This window comes from Rhamphochromis longiceps, linkage group LG2 (assembly GCF_057381845.1).
Source record: "Rhamphochromis longiceps isolate RC_006_pf linkage group LG2, R_longiceps_female_GT1.1, whole genome shotgun sequence".
Classification (NCBI taxonomy): domain Eukaryota; kingdom Metazoa; phylum Chordata; class Actinopteri; order Cichliformes; family Cichlidae; genus Rhamphochromis; species Rhamphochromis longiceps.
In genome coordinates, this window is record NC_140558.1 from 38,772,179 (window position 1) to 38,793,519 (window position 21,341).

Below are 21,341 nucleotides of genomic sequence, written 5' to 3' on the forward strand. Positions count from 1 at the left end.
CATCAGCGCAACAAAATATGGTTTGGAGCGTACAGCTTAAAGGTATGTGGTCACAGGCTCTGAAAATGTGGTAATGGCTGTGACATTAACAGTGCAGGGTGTGAGTTAGCTAAAGTGGCCTTTCAAAGGCAAGCAGCGAGCATCATTTCAGCTTTAGTTGCAAGAAGGGGAACAAAATTGAAACTACTGAAATTGTTCCTGAAATATGGGCAGTCAAGGTGTTGTTCTGAGGAAATATTTTCCAGTAATGGCAGCAAGGTCACCAAGGGTGCCTGGCATTTAAGAATGATGACTGCATCAGTGGTTATGAGCTACTTGTCTATGAGCGATGTGATGTTTACGGTGTGGTCTTATGTGGGTGGTGTACGCTTTTCACAAAAGTATCAAGTCAGCAGTTTTAAAAGTTTCAGTTAGACTTGACTCTGGTAATGTGTTGAATAGATATCAGTGTATCACATGTGATATCTGCAAACTAACATGTGTCTTGTTTAATAGCTTGTATTTTAAATATGTGTTTATGCCTTCTTGACAACAAACTTGAAGACGGGAGCAAGCAGCATGCTTGCAGCCATCTGGGTCTATTTATCTTATAGAGATTGCATGCACATGTCCTGAATGCATTGCTGGCTTTCTGTCAGTTTTCTCTTTTCTTTATACGTCTCTCTTTATACGAAACCAAAATCACCCTATTCTGCACAGACGAAGAATAGGTGAATGGCAGACGGGTTTTTAAAAAATGTTCATCGTTAACTCTCACTAGCGCATCCTCCTCTCATTGTATTTTTCATGCACATTTTCCCCTTTCTCTCTTTCTCCATTCTGCCTTCTGTAGAGGATGTCTTATATCATGAAGGTAAGGTTAGACCTCACTACTGTGTTTCTATTCTCTGTGTGTGGGAGGATGTGGGCTCAGAAAGGTGGGATGGGGTTGCCTGTGTGTGTGTGTGTGTGTGTGTGTGTGTGTGTGTGTGTGTGTGTGTGTGTGTGTGTGTGTGTGTGTGTGTGTGTGTTATCTCCAGTGTTGAGCTAGCATGTCATTGCTCTCTCTGCATCACCCCTCTCTTGCTATCATCTGTTAGTTTCCTGTTTCTGTGGTGCCGCAAACCTGCTATTTGTCTTCTAGTCGTCATGTACGGCATCAGCTATCTTTTGAAATCCTTCTCTGAAAGAGCAATAGAAGAAAATTGTACTAGGGAAGCTATTTTTGGACTTGTAGGCACAGAGCATATTGAGTTCTACAGTCATTCAGCCATGAATATGTTTCCACATTTAAATTATCAGCAGACTAAGTATGCTTTTATGGCTTAGATGACATCCCACTTCATTGAAGTTCAATTTCATTTAATGGAAAACCTGGTGGAAGGAAACTATGTTCTTCATGCATAATGATATAGTGTTTTTTTGTTTTTGATCCAGACAGGTGCACAAGTTTAAACACCAACTTCTAAATGAGCGGAAAAGCTCAGCTTAGTCAGTCAGATCAAGCAGTTGTTTAACACGTTAGCCAAAATAGCTTCTTATACATATACTTCATAACCTTTTACGTGTGAGGTCATTCTGCGCTTGAGTAATTGCCGAGTTGCTAATGGAACAGCACCTGAATCTACCTTTCCTTCAACTTTGGGAAATGACTTCCCCGCACACAAAACCAATATAGGGAAACAACCTTTACACCGTGCACCTGCATTATTGTAAGTCCTGTGGCCTCTTCAGTGGTTTCAAAAGACAGGTGGTGACAATCAGGAGTCACTCCGTCCTCCTGATTCTTATGAGAAAATCGTTTCAGCGAAGTTTAGGGATGTCCCATGAATCAACTGTTTCCAGTTGCGTGTTCGACCAACTTTTCAGTTCCAGCCAAGGACACGGGGCAAATGACATCATAAGATATTCTCAAGTCATTTTGCAGCACCTGTATGTAATGGTACAAGTACATCACCCTCACCGTGACTTAGGAATCGTTTTTAACACGTTAATTAGTCATCAAAGCGCAACTTTTCATGTGTTTAGTGAAACCATCATTTTGACCCCAAAGTCAGCAGCTCATAAAACCACATGGTTTAAATCATTTAGATAAGATCCTTTCTCATGGTTTTCTAATTGATGCAGACCACAGATAAAGCTTTTATATTGAAAGTATTTTTCTTCTGCCTTTGCTGCAGTGGGATGTGGGTAAAGATGTAGATTTAAAAAAAAGGTGATGAAATAAGTCATAGTATTTTTTTTTTTTTTTGTAAAACTCTGGTAGGCAAGGTACATATTAACACAGATCACTGGCTAATTTGGTCTTGGTCATCATTACATGCTTGCTGCTGTGTGTGGTGTATGTGTGTTTACTGATGTTTATTCACATGGGATGCACATCCCTTTAAGCTTGCATTCTGGTTGGTTTGGACCACTGGCTTTCAGAAGTGTGTTGCTCTGTGTGTGTAGGAGGAGGGATTTTGTGTACAGAGATGTACTTAGTTTATTGTCGACCACCTCCAGGATACCAGCAAGAGCCCACGGCCTATGAGGTTCTTGCCAGGAAATAGGAGGAAAGAGCGCAAGACCTCTGATGATGACATTCACATGAGAAGAAGTAAGTGTCTTGCTTTATATTAGGGAATGGGAGGTGTAAAGCATTGCTCAAAACAAGCTTTTAAACAAGAAGTTATGTTCTTTTAATGATGTTGCTCAGAAATAATGTAACATATATGGTTTAGAAATCACTAGAGCAGACTTGGGGCTTCTGCAGCGCTGCTTTATCTTAAAATGAACAATGAAGAAGAGCACACACAGAACAAACCTCTTACCTTACACCTCTAATGTCATTTGCATTCATTTCAGCAGAGTGCTGTGTAATAATGGCAATCTCTGGTTTTTACAGGTACAGTTGCTCTAGAGGAGGATGCTCAGATTCTGAGGGTAATTGAGGCATATTGCACGGGAGCCAGCCTGCATCAGAGCACCACGGGTGTGTATTTGCAGAATGATGTGGATGAGTTGCGTCTGTAGTGCCTTTTTAGAGTTATGCTCTAATGATTTTAGCTTTATCATTATTTTGTGTGTGTGTGTGTGTGTGTTTATACAGCGGTACGGAAAGAGTGTGTTCCTCAGGTGCTCCTGCCAGAGGAAGAGAAGATCATTGTGGAGGAAATGAAGAGCAACGGGCAGACGGTTATTGAGGAAAAGTAAGAATAGTATTACTTAGTACTCTTTTTATGTGTATTCAGATGTACTTTTTTTTGCAGATAGATTCAGAGTTTTGATGTTAATCCCATTTAACCTGTTGAGATGCTGTCTATCAACCGTATATGTGTGGGTATAGATGTACATAGATATGTGTTTGAAGTGCAAAATAATTAGCTTTCTTTGAGATGGAGAGGGTGTTTAAAGCGTGCATATCATATCTTGAAGTATGACACAAACACTATACTACCCTTTTTTTCAGGAGTCTGGTTGATGCCGTGTACGCTTTAAAGGATGAGGTTCATGAGCTTAAAAAGGTGAGTGAGATTGGAGATCACTAATGCAAGAATGTAGGTTGTCTAGGGGAAGCAGTCACTCTGTTTCCTTTCCTGATTGCTTTTCTCTTTTGTGTATCAGATTGAGTTTGTTTGGTCATTTGGACATATATAATCAGTCACTTTCAGCGTTTAATTCTGGTAATGAAATCATTTCGTTTTTTCCAACTGAAGTTCTGCTCCATGTGTGGGGAGGTGGGGCTTTTACGCATACATGGTGAAACCGAGAGCAGACGAGATGAAAGAAATGAGTGCAAACACTCAAGCACGAAGGAGACTCTCATGTTCAAAAATTGACTGCTCGCTATTTAGACGTATATCCTCAATAAAATATTGAAAGGTTTGGTGTTTTGGTGTGGTGTTTGGCAGTGAGTAAGAAGTGAACTGAATTGAAATGTCCTCAAAAATTGTGAAACGCATGCTTGAAAGGCTCTGATATATCTTAACTTTGTTATTTTACACAATGTGTGGCAGGAGAATAAGTGGATGAAGCAGTTTCTGGAGGAGGAGCAGAAGTCTCGCAAGGAGCTTGAGAGACTTGTACGTAAACTGGCTAAGCAGAAGAACGATTGTGGCTGGGATGACGGCGCCCACTGAGCACAACCATCCAATCATCAGCATTCGTTTGTGGCTGTGCATGTATGTGTCAACATTTCTGCAACAACGCTTGCGGGGGGGCAGAAAGCGTCAGACGTGTGTGTGTGTGTGTGTGTGCACGTGCGTGCACGAGTGTGTATTTGTGTATCTATGTTGTGTTATCACATTTCAATCACACAGAGCAGGACTTGGACTTGCTCTCAGGGGTTCTGGAGCTCGATTTCTTTCTTCCTGACCTAGACGAGACTGTACACGTGCGTCTTTCTGAAGCAGCTCAGCTGAACCAAGATGAAACAAGCAATCCCCCCCCCCCCCTTGGTGACTGGCACTGTGAACACTCCCCAGCAAATGGAAGAATTTCAGACAAGGACAGAGAGAGTTTGCCACCATTTCTTTTGCTTCATTTGGAAATGGAAAAGGAGTGTGAAGCCATTAATTTTAATGGGTGTTCTCTTGCATGCACCTCTGTTATCACGGGGACTGATTTTATTCTTTTCACTTTGTCATTGTTGTATTTTATTTGGCGTAAGGGTCCCTATGGGGAAAATAGTTTTGTTTTTTTTTTTGTTTTTTTTGGGGGGGGGGGGGAGAATCTCTCTTTTGTATGTGTGATTTGTTTTTTGTGTGTGTATTATTCTAGACATTCGCATTACACATTTCCAGGCTGCTTTTTAGGCAAACAATCAGGTTAGCTCATCTTCGTAATCTTAGTTTTAAAACGGAGCCCGTCATCGTTTATTTAAAAACTGCATGAATGTACATGTATCAGTGTGAATTCTGCATCACAAATGTGATAATCGAGAAATTCAGATATATAGTCCAAAGCTATCAGGGATGCAGCTGCATATTAAAATAGAAAAGATCTTACTATGTATCTTTTATTATACAAGAGTACACAAATAATAACAAAGATGTTACCCTTACTCTTCGTACTGAAATATATCCAAGAATCCTTTTAACATATAAATTGCATAGCTATTTATTGTTCACCCAAGCATTTCATTGTGGTGTTGGCTTTTTAGATATTGTTCTGCTGCCTTTATGTCTGTCTTTGAATAAACTACACTGATATGTACAGGCAGGAAAAAAAAATCCCCCGGCTTTAAGCTGATGGAAAATAAATTTTTTTTTTGTATCACATAGGAGGAAAGATTACTTTCGTAAAAGAGCACGCCTTGAGAATTTAGATGTTTTTGTTTTGCAGCTTCTATGGTATCCTTGTGGGTTCCTGTTGAGCTGATGGAGAGAGGAAATGGAGACGATTTGTCGGTGTAGAGTAAAGCTCAGCTATTTGTTGGTTTTTTTTTTGGGTTTTTTTAAGTGCCTCCTGAAGGGGTGAATAAACTAAATATTGCATAGTGAAATATCATGGGTGGTGTGCTGTAATAAATGGCTCAAGCTCTTAGTGTGTCTAAAAAGAAAACAGCCTCTTGAGGACTCTCAACGGTACATTTCCTTATGTGGTTTTAGCGTGTGCACCGTCAACACTGTTTCCTTATCTTACTGCACTGCAGAGAGGCAGTAGATGCTTCTGAAATGCAATAAGTGACTGCTTTACTAACTGACCCTCTGGGTTGGTCCCAGCATGGTGGGCCCAAGTTGCAGAAATTGCAATAAAAAAATACAATTTATTGACCAAAAAAAGTTCAAGTTAAGTATTCATTATATTTCATTTTCCTTTATTTAATGAAGTCTCTTGATGGTGATCAAATTTAAACTTATTAAAAATGAAAATGTATCCTATCGTATTACTGTATGTGAAGTGCTGTTCGCATAGATCTCGTGCGCCTCTTTACAGAGACTGAAGCACTGTGTATGATACAGGGCAGCACTGGTACATCAGTAACAGGGTCACTGTCTAGCTTGAGCATGGCTGCGGGGTCATGCCTGCTCAGGTGCTGAAGCTGACCTGTATTATTTGAATTGGGACACTGATAGCATCTAGATTTTATCCGGCATTACTGCTGCTTCCTGTACAGATGTGTGAGTCCGTCTCGTCACGTTCGCTGCTGAGAGTAACATTACCGCTCTTTCTGTAAAAACTGCTCTCATAAGCACCGCATACTGTAGTTTCAAATTCCCAATAGTCTCAGTGAGTACTTACTGGTGGAAAGGGGTTGAAATCCAATTTTTAACCCGTTTATCTGAAATCTTTTCTCCAGACCACTGTGTGTTTTTGTTTTTGAAAGACTGTTCTATGCAATTATTGTTGTTGCAAGTATTGTAATGCTTTTTTTTTTCTAGATACCCTGTACTTTATGTTTGGAATGATCATTCTTTTATTAAAACTTTAATATAATACGTGGAGCTCAGCATTTGGTATTGATTTATCCAAGTGAGTAACGGAAAACTCCTTAAGATTTCTACTAACGGCACGAACAGCGTTCCTTCATTCACACTGGAAATCCACAGAGAGAGGCTTTTCCATGCTGTGTTCATCATGTGTGTGGTTCAGGAGTGTGCATGTTGCTCAGATGCGGTAGTGAGAAACAGGATGGAATGAGTGACTAGAATAGATGACATTCTCTAAGAATGTACCTCCTCTGCAACTTTGTACACCTCCATAGAGATTCACACTTTCCATGCTCTTGTACTCCACTGTGACAGTGACAATGTGGTAGGTTTTGTTATGTCTAAGGTGTTGAGGGTGTTTGGTAGAATTTTATATTACTCATCATTTACAGTATTAAAAAAAGAACTTACACTAGACAGGTTACAGTTGAAAAAACCAAACAAACAAAAAAAAAAACGTAGTCACCAGACAGGTTAGAGTAAAATCACCCGGAACTGGAGAGCAATAGTCTTCAGGTTTGAACTCTAAAAGCTAAATGGTCTTTGGATGGTCTGAACTGTATTTTATATTTAATGGTTTTCCTTAAGAATTACTGTATTTCAAACTGAAGTGGGGAACTTTGGATTTTTGAATTGTACACCGCATGTTTTGAGAGTCTGAAGGTTCATACCCCATTTATCAAAATAACTACTGGCTGCATGGGGGGTAATTTAAATGATAAATATGCAGCAGACTGGAAATTCTGCTTAAACCACCGGTCCTTTGCTTCCTCTCTTACCACTGAAATTGGTGGGTAGCCTGTACCTTAAGTGGTCCCATTTGGCGATGTGAGAAACTGCAGCTTCTCTTTGTGGTTTGTTTGTGTCCTAGAAATTGAAAACCATAGTGGTGCACACTAACCTAGAACATGATAAGCATCAGGGGTTTTACTGGTGATGAATCTTGGTGTTTTTACACCTGTTAAAGTAACCATCATTACATTAAGGAAATTCAGTTTTTAGGACTTATTCCCGAAGGTGTTTCCTTATGACCACTTAAAATGTTTTGAAAATATACCTCATGGTGGGATAATGTAACTCATACACGTAGAACCTCGGCACCTTCATCTTTAAACCACTAAGCCTGTGGTTCATTAGTCTGGATGTTTCAGTGTAATGTGTGCGTGTCCTTTAAATGTAACTCGTTCCTGATGTGAGGTTGATGCAAGAAAAACTGAGAAGAGTATAAATGTTTCAGATTAAATATTAGTTTCATTTCACAATCTATTTACATCAATAAATACAACATTTTACTAATCAATACAAAAACAAAAATAACTAAAAAAAAATATCTGGTGTAATAAATTATGTCTCTCAAATCCAAACTAATCCACGAAGATGTTTGAGCCAGCCAATTCAAAAGTGTTTTTGTAGATAAATCCACGAGATCCCATTCTTCAGCTTTTTTCTATTCATGTGTCCATGTATGAGTCTTATAGTTTGTATATCCCAAAGCTTGTTGCGCCTTCTTCATAGTCCACCAGTGAGAGGTCTTGTACCCAGAGACTCAGTTGGTTTCCTTTCTCCAGTAGGATCAGATCTCCCTGAGCGGCTGTGCACATGTGAGGATTCTTTGTGCTCTCCAGGTAGCAGTAGGCCTTCATTACATCCTCACTTTCATCTGCCTCGTTCTTCCTCAGCTTGACCTTGCTGGCTAGTGGGATCGTAGAATCGCCCTTGGAGAAGGTCACTCTGGAGTAGACGTAGTAAAAACCAGTCTCTGGAATAGTCAGCCAAATCTGTTCATAATAGTTGATGCCTCTAAGAACAGAGTGCATCGTGTCCCACTGAAGACAACCCGCTGGAGAGATAAAGAAGTTTAATTAAACACTCATTAATAGATTTTTGATAACTTGTCACTGCATTTTTTTATTTGAAAGAAAAAAATGGGTAATATTCTTACGTGTTTTCTTTCCTTCAGCTCGCTTAACTGCCATGCGTGCTAAGGCTTTATAGAAGGTGTCCTGTTTGTCCATTTCCTGCTTTTGAGATGAGGGCAATCCATCTTAGAAAAAGAGAGAACAAATTTTTAAAGAAATTAATGCCATTACATCTTTTTATTTTCTATTTAATATATAAAATTTATTGATTGAACTGAATATACCTCTATCTTCTGCTGAGAAATGTTTTTCCTGTAGGGAAGAAAAAAGTAGAACATCAGAAATGGGTAAAAGAACTTACTGAAGGGAGGTTTTCATAAGCACACCTCGCCAGCATTTCCTATCTTTTAAATGCAGTCAAATTAGCCAGGTAAAACTACACACAGCATAAAAAATGTGTGAACCAAAAGATCTAACCAATTCTGCATACTTAACTTCCCTGTTTTAAAATAAAGCTGAATTATTTTAGTATATAGTCATGTTAAAATGTAATAAGAAGAAAACAGAATTTTGAGTTTAACTGTTAATTTTGGTTTTGTTTAAGCTGTCAGTTTTATACAATGGGTCCAAAGTGAATGAGAAAAAAAATGATTTACCATATGTTCATGGTAGTACAGGTAGAAGAATCCTGCAAGTGAAAGCAATAAATGCAGCGCCACTACGCCAACCAAGAACCGGACGAGAACCTTGTTGTGGCCCTGCGATGGAAGTGAAGCTGGGATGAGGACCGGCTGGGACCTGCTGCGTGGAGGCACCGGTGGTGGAGCCAGGCTGGTCTGGTAAGTGTTGATCATGATAGAGCGGAGCGGTGACAGCTGCAGAGGCCTGACGTCCGTGACATCCCATGCGCTTTTGAACTGCTCCTCTCTCAAGCATCTGAGTTTATGTCTGACTACTTCCTGGAAGGTCTCAGTACTTTGACATGCAGATGTCTTTGCAATGTCACTTGGTGAATACATGTGGTGTGCATGTTGGTTTAAAAAAAAAAAACCCTCACTGCATTTTCCTTTGTGTCAGCTATAGCATGTCTATAATGCTGCACATTGTAATGTGATTGTTATGTGAACCTGTGCACTTAGCTGGCACTACTTTCACTTTTTTGGCCCACAAAACCAAATCCCCATAAACTGTTTCAATTTTGTATATAAGCTGTTATAACATTAAAAGGTATTTTAAAGTACTTGTATATCACATGGCACACACACATAGTCACACAGAGACACAAAGATCTATATTAAGAGTTCAGTAGTATTTTCACACCATTTATTTTCACATCTTTCTCGCAGACTATATCTGGAAATTATCTGGTCAGCCTAAATGTCAGAAGCAGACAAACGTAACACTATATCTAAGGCATTATGTATACTGAGCTATTCCCTCAAAAGACTAGTGCTATTGTTCACCGGAGTAAAGATTAAAGTTAGCTGTGTAACCACAGGATCATCGTGGTTAATTTTGGTTAATTTTTAACTTCAACCTAACTTTAATTCATGTTGACGAACTGAATGCACAGACCAAACTCAAACTTAGTCTAATCTGTTGAGAGTTTACTGGCTACAGTTCACACCATGGCGTGTCCATTTAGATATACAACACTGTTAACGACCGCAGGATAAGTGAAATGTGCTTAGTTGTGGTAGCGGATTTGTCTGGAATGAGACCAACCATTGACTCTTTTTTTTTTTTTTTTTTTTAGCCCACACATGTTGGTTAAGCTAAAGTGAAAACTGTTTAATGTGGGGTTCATACAGTTGCTTACAGAGTTCTGCATACAGCACAGTGCAGCGTGTCCCTGTGTAAGTCGCTATTAGACAGTGAATGTTTCATCTCCAAAACAAGTGGCTGGAAATATACAATAAAGAGTTTTTACACCAACTACAATAAATGATCGTGATTAAAAGCCTAATATGAGTTAAAGTTACCCAGGGACTTTTATCACAGTTTTATACACACTAATTATTTTCCATTTTGGACTCATATAAATGTGAATAATATCAGGGGGAGGTTAAATTTGCCAGTGTGCGCAGTACAAGTGTTTCTTGATAAAAGCTGGATCTTTATTTCATAAAAAGACTGCAATTTAAAAAAAAAACTTAAAATAATAATAATAATAATATACAGTAATATACCATCTACAAAGTGTTACGATTATTTTTATGCAGCTGTCTAAACAAGAAATGTGTTCAATGTTTTAGAAATCCTTTACAACGGCCCACTGCCTCCTCTAGTGGTTCAAAAAATATTTTTAACTTTAAAATGATGTCAGTACAGAGTCTTCACATGTTTTTTGTGTGTCAACGGTCCGGAGGAAAAACTGAAGAAAATTGGAATATGATTTTATTTTGTGTAAAATTTTAAAGACATTCATTCACTCATGCACTCATATACACTGCTAGGACCAGGTTAGACCTCCTTTTACTATCGAAGTGCTTCAGTTATTTGAGGCGCAGCCTGCTCAGCTGATCCCGAATTACGCCAAGAAAATATCTCCCACATCACTATTTCACCAGCACAGGATTGATCCATGTGTTTGCTGTTTTTGCTAAATTATGACTCCGTCAACTGAATGTCGCAGCAGAAATCGAGACTCATCAGACCAGATGACAAGATTTTTCCAATCTTCTGTTGTACAGTTCTGTAGCCTTAGTTTCCTCTTCTTAGATGACAGCAGTGGCACCTTGTGTGATCTTCTACTGCTGAAGTCAATCTGCTGTAAGGTCCAATGTGCTGTGCATTTACAGATGCTCTTCTACTTTCTTTTGTTGTAATGATGGTTACTGGTACCTTCCTATCACCTTAAAGCAGTCTGACCATTCTCCTCTGACTTCTAATATCAACAAGGTATTTTAATACTCTCAGTCAGTCATTTGAAAAAAACAACTTTTTTATGGAGTGTAGTGAACATAAACTACATGTCGGCTGCAGAGCACAGTGTTTCTGGGGCCGCTGGGGATCTGGACTTGTGGGGAGCTGAGGGAAGCTTTCCTATGGACATGGAAATATTCTGACAACTGTGTCCTCGGAGTTCGGTGCTCTTCTCCTTGTACAATCTCAGGTTCTCCTTTGCACTTCATGAAGGCCAAAACACATCTATAAAACTGTGCAAAAGTATAGTGGAGAATGGAATAGAATGGTCAGTCGCAATAAGTAGTGATTTGCAGATCAAAGGACATGTCGAGCGCTCAGTTTAACACTGGTAAATCTCCCTGGAAAGTTCAGTTCATTATATTTAGGATACATTTAACCACGGTTTACATTTAACCCTTGAAAACTAGACCCTAAAATGAAGTATTGTGTAAGTTCGTGCAACATCGTCATATAATCAGTTTGACAAAGGATCGACCTACTTTACAATAAATGACACCCCTGTATTATCTATGTTATCTATTATGGGATAATCAGAATCATGGCATTGAAATAAAAAAGTAGTAACGAAAATGCTTTTCAATTAATGGTTCTGAATTTAATATCTTAAAAAGATTCTCTTCAGGAGTCTCATTAGAAACACTGAAAACATATATCATCTTGGGTGCTGCAGAAACTGAGCTGCAGTTAAAACTATTGTGTTCAACTCTGTCAGTGACACAATGCCACTCCATTTTTATAACAAACTGGTCTAGACAAGATACTTTTAGTATATTGTATGCAGTGATATTTGAAATACAGACATTTCTCAGCAGTCCTATCAGTCTATCAGTTATGTCCTCACTCTCACCTGTTTGTTGAAGAAAACATAGATAACAGGGTTGACAACAGTGCTGAACTTGGCCAGGATGGAAGGAATCACACTAGTGATGGGAGTCACCTGCCCCGACCCACCAAAGGTGGCCATCAGTGCCACGATGCCATAGGGCATCCAGCACAGCATGTAGCAGGACACCATAGAGAAAACCATCAGCGAAATGTGGCGTTCTCTGCGCTGAGCTGCCAGAAGATTGATCTTTCCCACCTGGAGATGTGAGAGAGAAGGAGAATAAGAGGTATAGATGTAAAGACACCAGAAAATTCATGTGTTTTGCTTGTGTCTCTAAGAATCTTAGGCTTTTTCAGGTCCACTAATAGGCTTTTCGTGCCTCTTGCATATGCTCTTTTATTTCAGTCCCAACACATTTTATTTTGTGTGAATAATTTGCTTACATAAGCTATCTATCAACTGATTACTAAAATCCACACTTTGCGCTGCAGTATGTAGCATTTAAAAATCTGTGTCTTTGGTGCCCTCATGTGGTATTATGAAGAGTTGACAGTACACAGGTGATTTCCTACTCAAGTGAAGAATAAATCTTCACTGAAAGTGTTTTTTTAAAATCCAAATATACGGTATAATATAAACATTAATAACAAGTCAACAAGAACCGTTACTTGAACCAGCTCCACTTCTTAAAAGCAGCGAAGTGAAGTTTAAAGCGCACAGCAAGTTAGTGAGCTGTAAGTGATGGTTGTATTGCTCACAAAAATTAAAATATCAATTTTAAAGGATATTTCATAAAAACAAAATGAATACACTCAGAAAATAGTATGCATATGAAAAGATATCAAGGATACTTTGTTTCCAGTATATTGGTCAGACTTCAAGAGGATCAGTGAGGATCCCATGATCCCCATAATATCATAATATAATATTAATTATATGTGTTTGATTTGTTCAAAAATAGTATCAATTTAACCCTTAGCTATAGTTGAAGCCCAACAGATAGTTTTGGGAGATATCATAAATATATAAATTTATAATTTCTATGATTTTTTAACTTTTTAATATATTTTTTATGAGATGCTTTGACCACATTATGCGTGTTAACGTTGCATGGTTTGTCCACCTCAGGGCGCTCTGTAACTTCCTTGTTGGCACGTGTGTGTAAAATGCCACAAACACTATAGTGGACAAAGCATAAATGAGCAAATAAATACATACAGCAAATGTTAGAGGAACCTGTTTGTGTTGTGTATGTCTGAAAGAGAAAAAAAAGACTGAAATTTTGGAATACCAAATTGTTACATGTCCAAATATCAGTATAGGTATTAGTCTTAAAAATCCTAAATCAATCAGATTCTAGGTATAATGACAACCTGTTATGAATGACTGCTGGATCAGCAGAATATGTCCGATGTGTGATAATCAGAAGGGGCTAAAAACAGATGCCATGTTTTTAGATCTTGGTCAGAAGCAGTATGACCACATTACATGCCCAGATACGTTTCATCACATTTGTTTTTGTTTTGTTTTGTTTTTCAGATAAATCATAAAGCAAGTGGTTACAGCAGCATCTCACCGGTCAGTATTGATTTCATGTGCCCACCTCCGTATGTAATTACCACCGTGATGCTTGTCATGGTGATTTATGAATAAATGAGCATGTCTGGCTTGTGAAAGAGGCCTCACAGAGAAGAAAATCTACCCCATCTGTCAAATTACTGCTTATCTCTCATACACTCAATTACACCTCTTGCTATATAGGATTAGATCATGGCCCTCACTGCTCTGTCTGAACAAACCTCCCTCATGTAATAACTGTGGTCACTTCTGCATGACTGACCTTCTATTCTCCGTTCTCTCTCCTAAATCGAGCTACCTGCTGATTATGATGGTGAAATGGTTTTCCCTACTGCCTGCCACAGTTTGATTTGTCTTTGTATCTCTATGTGCTTCTCTTTTATCTTCTCCTTTCCCTTACCTCTCATGCAGTGGGAATAGATGATCATCTCACCCTGAGTTCTTCTTTGTCACTTTTGCTTGCTCATACTCAGAAGATTGTTGTTGTTTTTTCCTCTAATGCCGACACTATGACTCTGTTTACCTTGATATATAAGGAAACTATTGTTATGAACTTGGTCTCTGTATATAAAAAAATGAATTGAATTCCATTCCTTTGGGACTGAACTACAACATAAAATATGTTGATGCAACATGACTTCTCGCTCTTTAAATGGGATGCTGTTAGTTAAGAATATAGAAAAGACACAGGTTTGACCCACACCGACAGTGCTGATGCATATGGCGCTTCTCTTTCTGATCTGTTGGTTCAAGTTTTGAGAAGCCAGGAGACGGTTCCTCAGACAGATTGCCAACTCTCTAAAAATAGCTGATGGTTGGGCTCTGAGTTGATGCAGCTGAGCCCCAGTTCGCTGCTACAGTGATCAAGTCTGCAAAGCCGCTTTCTGCTCAGCCTCTTGGGTGCATCAAGCTTAAAAAACGGAAGTGCTTATATAATGACAGGTATCCAATAGCAACAAGTTGGTACCATGATCTACAAAAACCTTCTAGAGCATTTGGTGATAGAAGCAGTACAAGCAAGGAGTGGGAAGAACCCAACACTAACAAGAAACTCTTAATTACCAGTTATTTATCTATATGTATCCATAACAAAGATGGTGATACGGTGACCTAAAGGCATGGGTCGCTATAAACTGGGCTTGGTTTTACTGTCCTTAAGACAGTAAAGACAAAGACAGATTCAACCCAACACTTGCCCCTTATACATGGTCCCTTCTTTCTCCTCATTGATGAATTGCTAGCTTATCCAACTTGATTTTCCTTGGAATTACCTCAAAAACTCATGATCAAATTTTAATAGAACTCAGCCTCTTGTTAACCTCTAAAATCCGACCTTATGTCACAAGAATTCCAGTATTCAAGATCTTAGTCCTTCAGGGTAGTTACTGTGAAAAAATAGACAAAATGTGGTAGACATAAGCAAAAGCAGATTTCACACTCGTGTAAATTTCGATGAATGTAATTTGAACTCTGTTCTGCCATCTGCTTTCGGATTCGTTATCTTACTATTATAAATCATAAAATTCTGATGAATATACAGATGACTTATGATTTACTTACACATAAATAAACAACTAAAAATGACATGGTAGCACTGTACGTGGTTGCATGGTTTTCTCTTTGTCTTGTGTGATCGTCCCAAAAGATGTGGTGAAACTCTTCATGTATCTCTGAACTCACCCTCCTAATGGCCATCAGGATTCTTCCATAAGAATATAGCATGAGCAGAAGGGGCAGCAGCAGACAGAAGATGAAGAGACACAACACATACAAGATGCTGGAGGGTGAGCGGAGGTGCCACTGGACGGAGCAAGTGGTACCAGGACCCTCTGGTCCATAGCTGCTCCAACCGAGGAGGGGAGGCAATGTCCAAAAGAGAGAGTAGAACCAAGAGCCTCCAACAAACAGCCAGGCCTTTCTGAAGTCTGAGACATCAACCTGAGAGGAATGGAGAACGGTGGTGTAGCGCTCATACGATAGAAGAGACAAGGACACAAGGGACACAATCCCTGTTGAAGCAGGAGTGGAGAAATGAAAAGAGTACTTTAGATTTAATCATCAGAGGCCACTTGCCCTTGCAGCACCTCAGGCTGGTTAAAGCTTTTACGATCCCTTCATAAAGCCACATTTTGCATGTTGTAGAGTCTATAATGATGGTACTGTCCATAATTGTGGAGAAAAGTAGGTTATTGGCTTTATGTAAAGCAGCTGTATAAAAGATTATATATTTTATATTATACTTAAAAAGGAGAAAGTAAATGCAACCCCAGCAGCAAAGGGGGAAAAGTATTTCTTAAGACACAGGTGTTCCTGTATTTTCCTATAGAGTTCTTTAACTTAATTAAAGTCAAGCTAATTAACAAAGATCTGTTTCCCCCTGTAATTATTAATTTCGTTTGAAAGCCTTAAAACTCAGAGGTTTGAAGTGCTTCTAATTTAAGTTTATTACATTTTTATGTTTCTAGAATAAATGACATCATTTACTCTGCTCTCCCACTACTTCTGAAACGAGACACCGCGGTCATAATTATTTGAGTTTAAAGGGTAAACAGGGAAAAATACTACTCCTCATGCAGTTACTCACCAAAGAGGGAATTGGCAAATCCATACCACTTACAGCCGTACTCTCCAATTAGCCACCTCCCGTGCAGGCTGGCAGCAAAACTGAACGGTGTCCCGAAAACGCACACGAGAATGTCACTTAGGCTGATGTTCAACAGGATGAGATTGATGGGCGTCCAGAGGGACCGAAACTTTGCGAAAATGAGCAGAATGAGAAAGTTGCTGAGGATTCCTGCCACTAAAATAAAGCCGAGGCATACTGCCACCACCGTATGGCCGGTCCGGCTCAGCCCACCGGGGCTGTGGGGCACCGTGGAGCCCCAAAGCGCTTTGTCTGTATTGATGCTGGAGCTGGAGAGGGAGCTGTCAGTGGTACTGAAATTCCAGTCGTGTACGTACACGACCATGGCAGTGACACCGGAGATAAAGGCTGACGAACAGCTGGACACACACAAGATAACAAAGTCCCGGTGGACCGCAGCTTTACGCGCAGTGGGAGCTGGTGTAACACAAGTATGAGAGTGTGAAGAGACCCAAGACGTGCAATTCTTGCACTCCAATATATGCAACTACCCCCATTCTCTCCCTCTGCCACACAGACTGTTTGTTGTTGTTGTTTTTTCTTTCTTTCTAAGAGTCTCCCTAGTTTAATATAATCAGCCCTTTTGGTTAACATTGCCTGTTTAAATGGAATAAATCACCCAAAGTTACAGCTCCCCAGTCGCAATCACAATGCCTTTTAGGACGCTGTGCTGAGCTTGTGAAACGTGATTCAGACTCGCGTAATTTCCATTGGGTTTGATCGTTTTTCATGGCGGATATAAATGATTGTCCAAAATAACGTTCTAATTTTATGGACAGCTTGGAATAAATTGCTTTGGCGTTCCGCTCCAGGAAACCAGACTTTGTTGCACGATTTTGCTAAGCTGTGCGTTTCGTATTCATTGTTGCTTCCTGTGCCAGACTTCTGCAAACTGTAGGGCACACAGAAAGTCGCCACAAAGAAAGTTTCACACTTGTTCAGCATTTTCTTTTTGCACCTTCCTTTACCAGTTCAATAATACCTTCTGACCATCCTAGCGCACCCCATTTAAATTCCATTAATCGATGTCAAATGCTCTCACCGACTCTCTGTAATCCCGTGCCTCACAGTATCCTTTGAATTTACTATCGACCTGAAACTATATAATTTTTCTTTTAAAAGTGTGCTTTTAAAGGTCTTTTGTTGCAATCTGTTGCTAATGGTTTTAATGCTTTCAAAAGCATCACATGACTAAAAACATATATTTCTGTAAAGTGTAGAAATAAATGTATATTTCAATTGATAAACAAATGTGTTAATGATGTTTACAAAGCAAATTATATTTACATTTCATTCATATGTTTACTTATTTAATGTTTGTACTTTTACTTGTGCACTTTCAAAACACTAATAATTGTGTATTGAATCTACCAAGTTGATTTTCCCTCATTTCCCTCAGGCTAGGATTTCCTGCCTTCTGATTGGTTAGGGAAGTCACATGGGGTCCGAACAAGGAACTTGTGTTGCGTTAAAGTGTGCCAAGAGTAAGTAAGAGATCTGAGAGTTATCTGTCTCCATCTTGCTGTTTTTAACAGTTCAGAGAGATTCAGAAGCACATAACGAACCTTCGTGTATAATTTCTATAGAGGAAATAACTGGTAACGAGCAAAAGCCGGTACCTAAGTACAGAAATAAACTTAAAACAATACAAAACATCTGGTATGTCATTCTATCTATATATGTTCTGGGGTCTGAAATGTGCAAAAACATCAGTATATGGTTTTTAAAGAAAACCTCCTGTGCTTCTTTCTAGCTACACATATTATTAGGTTACACAAAACAAGCTCTGCTGGATTCACAGTTCAAAATCATCCTTATTTATGCAATACTTGGCCTTCGTGCAGGTCCGTTTCTCCGGTCCCTCTTTCTTATGAGTCGTTTGTTCCTTGTAAGGTTATTTTAATTATACCCTGTATAAATTTAAACAACAGAAATGATCCAATGATCCTGTAGAGACAGCCACATTTCCATTCAAGGTCTCGAAAAACCCCAGTTTCAAAATACACGAAAAGGGTTGTTTTGTTGTGTTAACAGTGATTTAGTCATCATTAAACTGTTAAGAATTTGAAAATTGATGATTAATCTCGGAAGTCATGACACACCACTCTCCCCTACATAAGTTGCCTTTATAAGATAAAAGTATCGGTATTATTATTAGTATCGACAATACTGGCGATGTATTTACCCGGTATTGGATCGATACCAAAATGTGCAATAATGCACTGGACTAGTTTGAACAGTGGGTTTACAGGTAGAAGTGTATATTCTCTGATCATCCTGAATATAAACATGCATTTTAAAATCACGCTGTGTTTTTTAATAAACAGACAAAACACATTAAAATAATGCGTTAAATACAATGATTAACATTTTTATCTGATGCTGCCTGGTGTGTGTGTGTGTGACAGTGTGCATGTTTACATGCTGAGAAGAGAGCTGCAAGTGTTAAAAAAAAACAGCACACCTAAGTGAAATCACAACTGACATCTGACTGATACATATCATTCAGCCACCATCACGCAGGGTAAATCTCAAATGCTGCAGGTCACTGGTTCCATTAGCTCACATGCAGCAACCATAAACTCCTTATGCCCCTCTTCTCTGCAACTCTGCAATCAGCATCACGGGCTTGTCGAAAGCTCAGTGGGCAGTAATCACTTCAGAGCCAATTGCCTTACCAACACCGGCCCCCAAACATAGGCCTTAGATTGGCCTGATTATGCTCGACACAAGAGAAAAAGGAGGATTACGGTTTCAAGCCTGCATGGTTTCTGAATCCATGCCGACCCCCTGGTGAGGCGCAAATTGTCTGCTCTTCCCCCTTCACACCTGCTGCCAATCTTCTTTCTGCAGTGTTTTTAAAGATACCAGAAAGATCCTTAAATTGTTAACAAGAAGCCCTTCCAATCTGAACCTCTATAGTTCTTTTCACACCTGCTTCTTGTTTTTAAGAGACTGTCAGTCTTAAAAGAAAGTGAGCATTTAAGAATTCTCTTTGCACACTTCACTGTAATTGACTTGAAACACTGCAGAATTTTGTCAGTGTTGGAGACCAATATTTTTAATTTTCACATGAACTATATGTTCTTTAAATACCCCATACTGCATTGTGAGCAAACAACATCTTTACAGTAGAACATTTTCCCATCTGTTTTATATTGCAAAACAAATATAAATCTTATATAAATCTAAAGCTTATAAAACCTTAAGTTCTTTATAACTGTCAGTAATCTAACCTGATTTCTTAAATGTTACATATTACCCACTATATTTAAGGTAACTCCATATGAGTATATCACATCTCAAATGTGTGTTGTATCTCTCAATGCACAGCCAATTAACAGGTCTGGAAGCTGTTTTATAGAGAGACAAGTACATTTAGAGTTAACTGCACCTTGTGGTAGCTTAGATGGGATTTATCCAAACATTTTTAATTTCATGCAGTCAAAAATCAATTTCATTTGCATATTGAAATTTAGAAAAAAAAACTGTATAGTGAACACATCGAAATCAACTGACAGAAGCTTAGCATTATAATGGTGTTACACAGTGTGAAAATAAAAAAGTCGTCATTATGCAATACTTTATACTTACTATGTGGTTTACAAACTTTGCCTGGAGCTGAAAGTAGTATGCGTGGAAGTTGTGATACCGGCTGGTTCTGCTCACACAGTATTCTTTGCTTCCACCCAATGTGATTCTATCAATTTCCATAAGCAGGCAGGTTTGCTCGCCTACAGACCCCCGTAAGGCTGCTTTTACAGCTCAACCGCCGTAAACAAGTTTATTATGTGCTTATTTTCTAGTGATAGCTGCAACATGTTCCTGCTCTATGAATGTTAAATGTCACATAAAGGTGTTGGCCAGTAGCTTTAATTATAAGATGTTAGACCTCTGAGTACAGACACCTGAAAGTTACCTCATCCTCCAATACCTGCACCTGGTTGTGCCTGTTGGAACAGTGCCCAGAAGGCCCATTTGGTAACCCATTCATGCTGTATTGAAGTAGCAGATGGAAAGAAACTAATAATAACTCAGCATCATCATTAGACCAGCCTCATAATGTGGAGACAGCTCGTCCTCCATCTGTGACCATGAAAAATGTCAACAGTTAAATATACTGTCATCTCTATTAGAAAAACCAGTTGGTGAGCTGACACTAAACATATTCCACTCAGAGTTATCATGTGCTGCATATAAATAACAGTGTTTTCAAAGAAACATAGTTAGTCTATATGGAAACGGATGTAAAACGGCAGCAGTAATGCTGAACTTATCGCTGAAAATGGTCAAAAGTCAAATTAAAGCTCTCAGAAAATGACACATGACGCATATAAAAGTTCTTTTTTTAAAGTCAAAATTCGCACAATAGGATGACAAAATAAGTAAGAAACTAAAACATCCTCATCCATCCTACTCCAGTGCACCGTGACAAAAAGATGTCATTATTATAAATGTGATGATTCCTGCCATACTACCCTGCTGTGAAGATTAATGTGAAACTCATCTCTTTTTGACACTTTCTGCTGATACATGATTTCAAGAACACAGTGAATTGTGAAAGGCAGTCTGATTTAGCTCTAATTCGGCGCTTATTCTGCAGACTTCACACAGGAGTGGATCTCTCTTCAGTAATAAAATAGCAGCAGATTTACGTTTGTATTGAATGTGGGTTTAACTTTGGATGACAATTATTCATGTCATTGTTATTAATAATGAAATCTCTGTGGTATCCATAATGACTTTTCACTGTATGTAAGGCAGTATGAAATGAAACCTTTGTTGTCTCACTTATTTATTTATTAAGAAGCACAATGACTGTAAATGGTTTCTGACCTTCTTTCATTCCTTCTGGTTTTGTCAGACCATGCCACTCCGACCTGCAGGCCTTTTCTGCTCAAATAAGTTTCCCTGCTCTCCACTCACAGTTATTTTTTCATACCTGAGGTGTTCTTGCACTAAACTGATAAATAAAAGGAATTTATGTAAAAATGTATAATTTCTAAAACATTAAAGAAAAATCTAAGAAAATCAAAAATCTTGGCCTGCATACCTGGAACTATATGTAGATATGTATACTATACTTTGAATTTTAGGCAGACAGGCTACTGGGG

The 21,341-nt window shown here is 38.8% G+C and overlaps 3 protein-coding genes across 5 annotated transcripts in view; 1 reads left to right on the forward strand and 2 right to left on the reverse strand.

Moving 5' to 3' along the window:
• The window catches only part of arhgef6 (Rac/Cdc42 guanine nucleotide exchange factor (GEF) 6), a 28,722-nt gene extending 22,321 nt beyond the window's left edge, over positions 1–6,401 (forward strand). Inside the window, exons 17-22 of one of the 3 annotated variants that reach the window (XM_085427802.1) lie at positions 833–853; positions 2,485–2,578; positions 2,867–2,953; positions 3,071–3,170; positions 3,431–3,485; positions 3,978–6,401. In XM_085427802.1, the coding sequence (XP_085283928.1) occupies positions 833–853; positions 2,485–2,578; positions 2,867–2,953; positions 3,071–3,170; positions 3,431–3,485; positions 3,978–4,100 (480 nt within the window). In that variant the 3' untranslated portion in view covers positions 4,101–6,401. The other 2 variants (XM_085427813.1, XM_085427821.1) reach the window with 2 other exon arrangements.
• A 1,333-nt stretch (positions 6,402–7,734) lies between these two features.
• cd40lg (CD40 ligand) lies at positions 7,735–9,167 on the reverse strand. The gene is made up of 4 exons (XM_085382914.1): positions 8,908–9,167; positions 8,536–8,563; positions 8,335–8,436; positions 7,735–8,232 (listed from the first exon to the last, which is right to left on the reverse strand). The coding sequence occupies exons 1-4, from the start codon at positions 9,103–9,105 to the stop codon at positions 7,865–7,867; spliced, it is 696 nt and encodes a 231-aa protein (XP_085239040.1). The 5' UTR covers positions 9,106–9,167; the 3' UTR covers positions 7,735–7,864.
• A 2,008-nt stretch (positions 9,168–11,175) lies between these two features.
• Positions 11,176–16,552, reverse strand: tmtops3a (teleost multiple tissue opsin 3a). The gene is made up of 4 exons (XM_085427853.1): positions 16,168–16,552; positions 15,264–15,592; positions 12,027–12,260; positions 11,176–11,409 (listed from the first exon to the last, which is right to left on the reverse strand). The coding sequence occupies exons 1-4, from the start codon at positions 16,550–16,552 to the stop codon at positions 11,197–11,199; spliced, it is 1,161 nt and encodes a 386-aa protein (XP_085283979.1). The 3' UTR covers positions 11,176–11,196.
• Between the last annotated feature and the right edge of the window lie 4,789 nt (positions 16,553–21,341).

What these genes read in the sequence shown, in the direction of transcription:
- cd40lg (XM_085382914.1), bottom strand. Translation starts at nt 9,105, where the DNA reads ATGATCAACACTTACCAGACCAGCCTGGCTCCACCACCGGTGCCTCCA. An exon ending in TGTACTACCATGAACATATG is followed by an intron (nt 8,564 to 8,907) that starts GTAAATCATTTT and finishes TCTTCCCTACAG; the next exon opens with GAAAAACATTTCTCAGCAGA. An exon ending in TTTCTCAGCAGAAGATAGAG is followed by an intron (nt 8,437 to 8,535) that starts GTATATTCAGTT and finishes TCTTTTTCTAAG; the next exon opens with ATGGATTGCCCTCATCTCAA.
- tmtops3a (XM_085427853.1), bottom strand. Translation starts at nt 16,552, where the DNA reads ATGGTCGTGTACGTACACGACTGGAATTTCAGTACCACTGACAGCTCC. An exon ending in TCCTGATGGCCATTAGGAGG is followed by an intron (nt 12,261 to 15,263) that starts GTGAGTTCAGAG and finishes TCACATCTCCAG; the next exon opens with GTGGGAAAGATCAATCTTCT. An exon ending in ATGTTTTCTTCAACAAACAG is followed by an intron (nt 11,410 to 12,026) that starts GTGAGAGTGAGG and finishes ACTTTTGCACAG; the next exon opens with TTTTATAGATGTGTTTTGGC.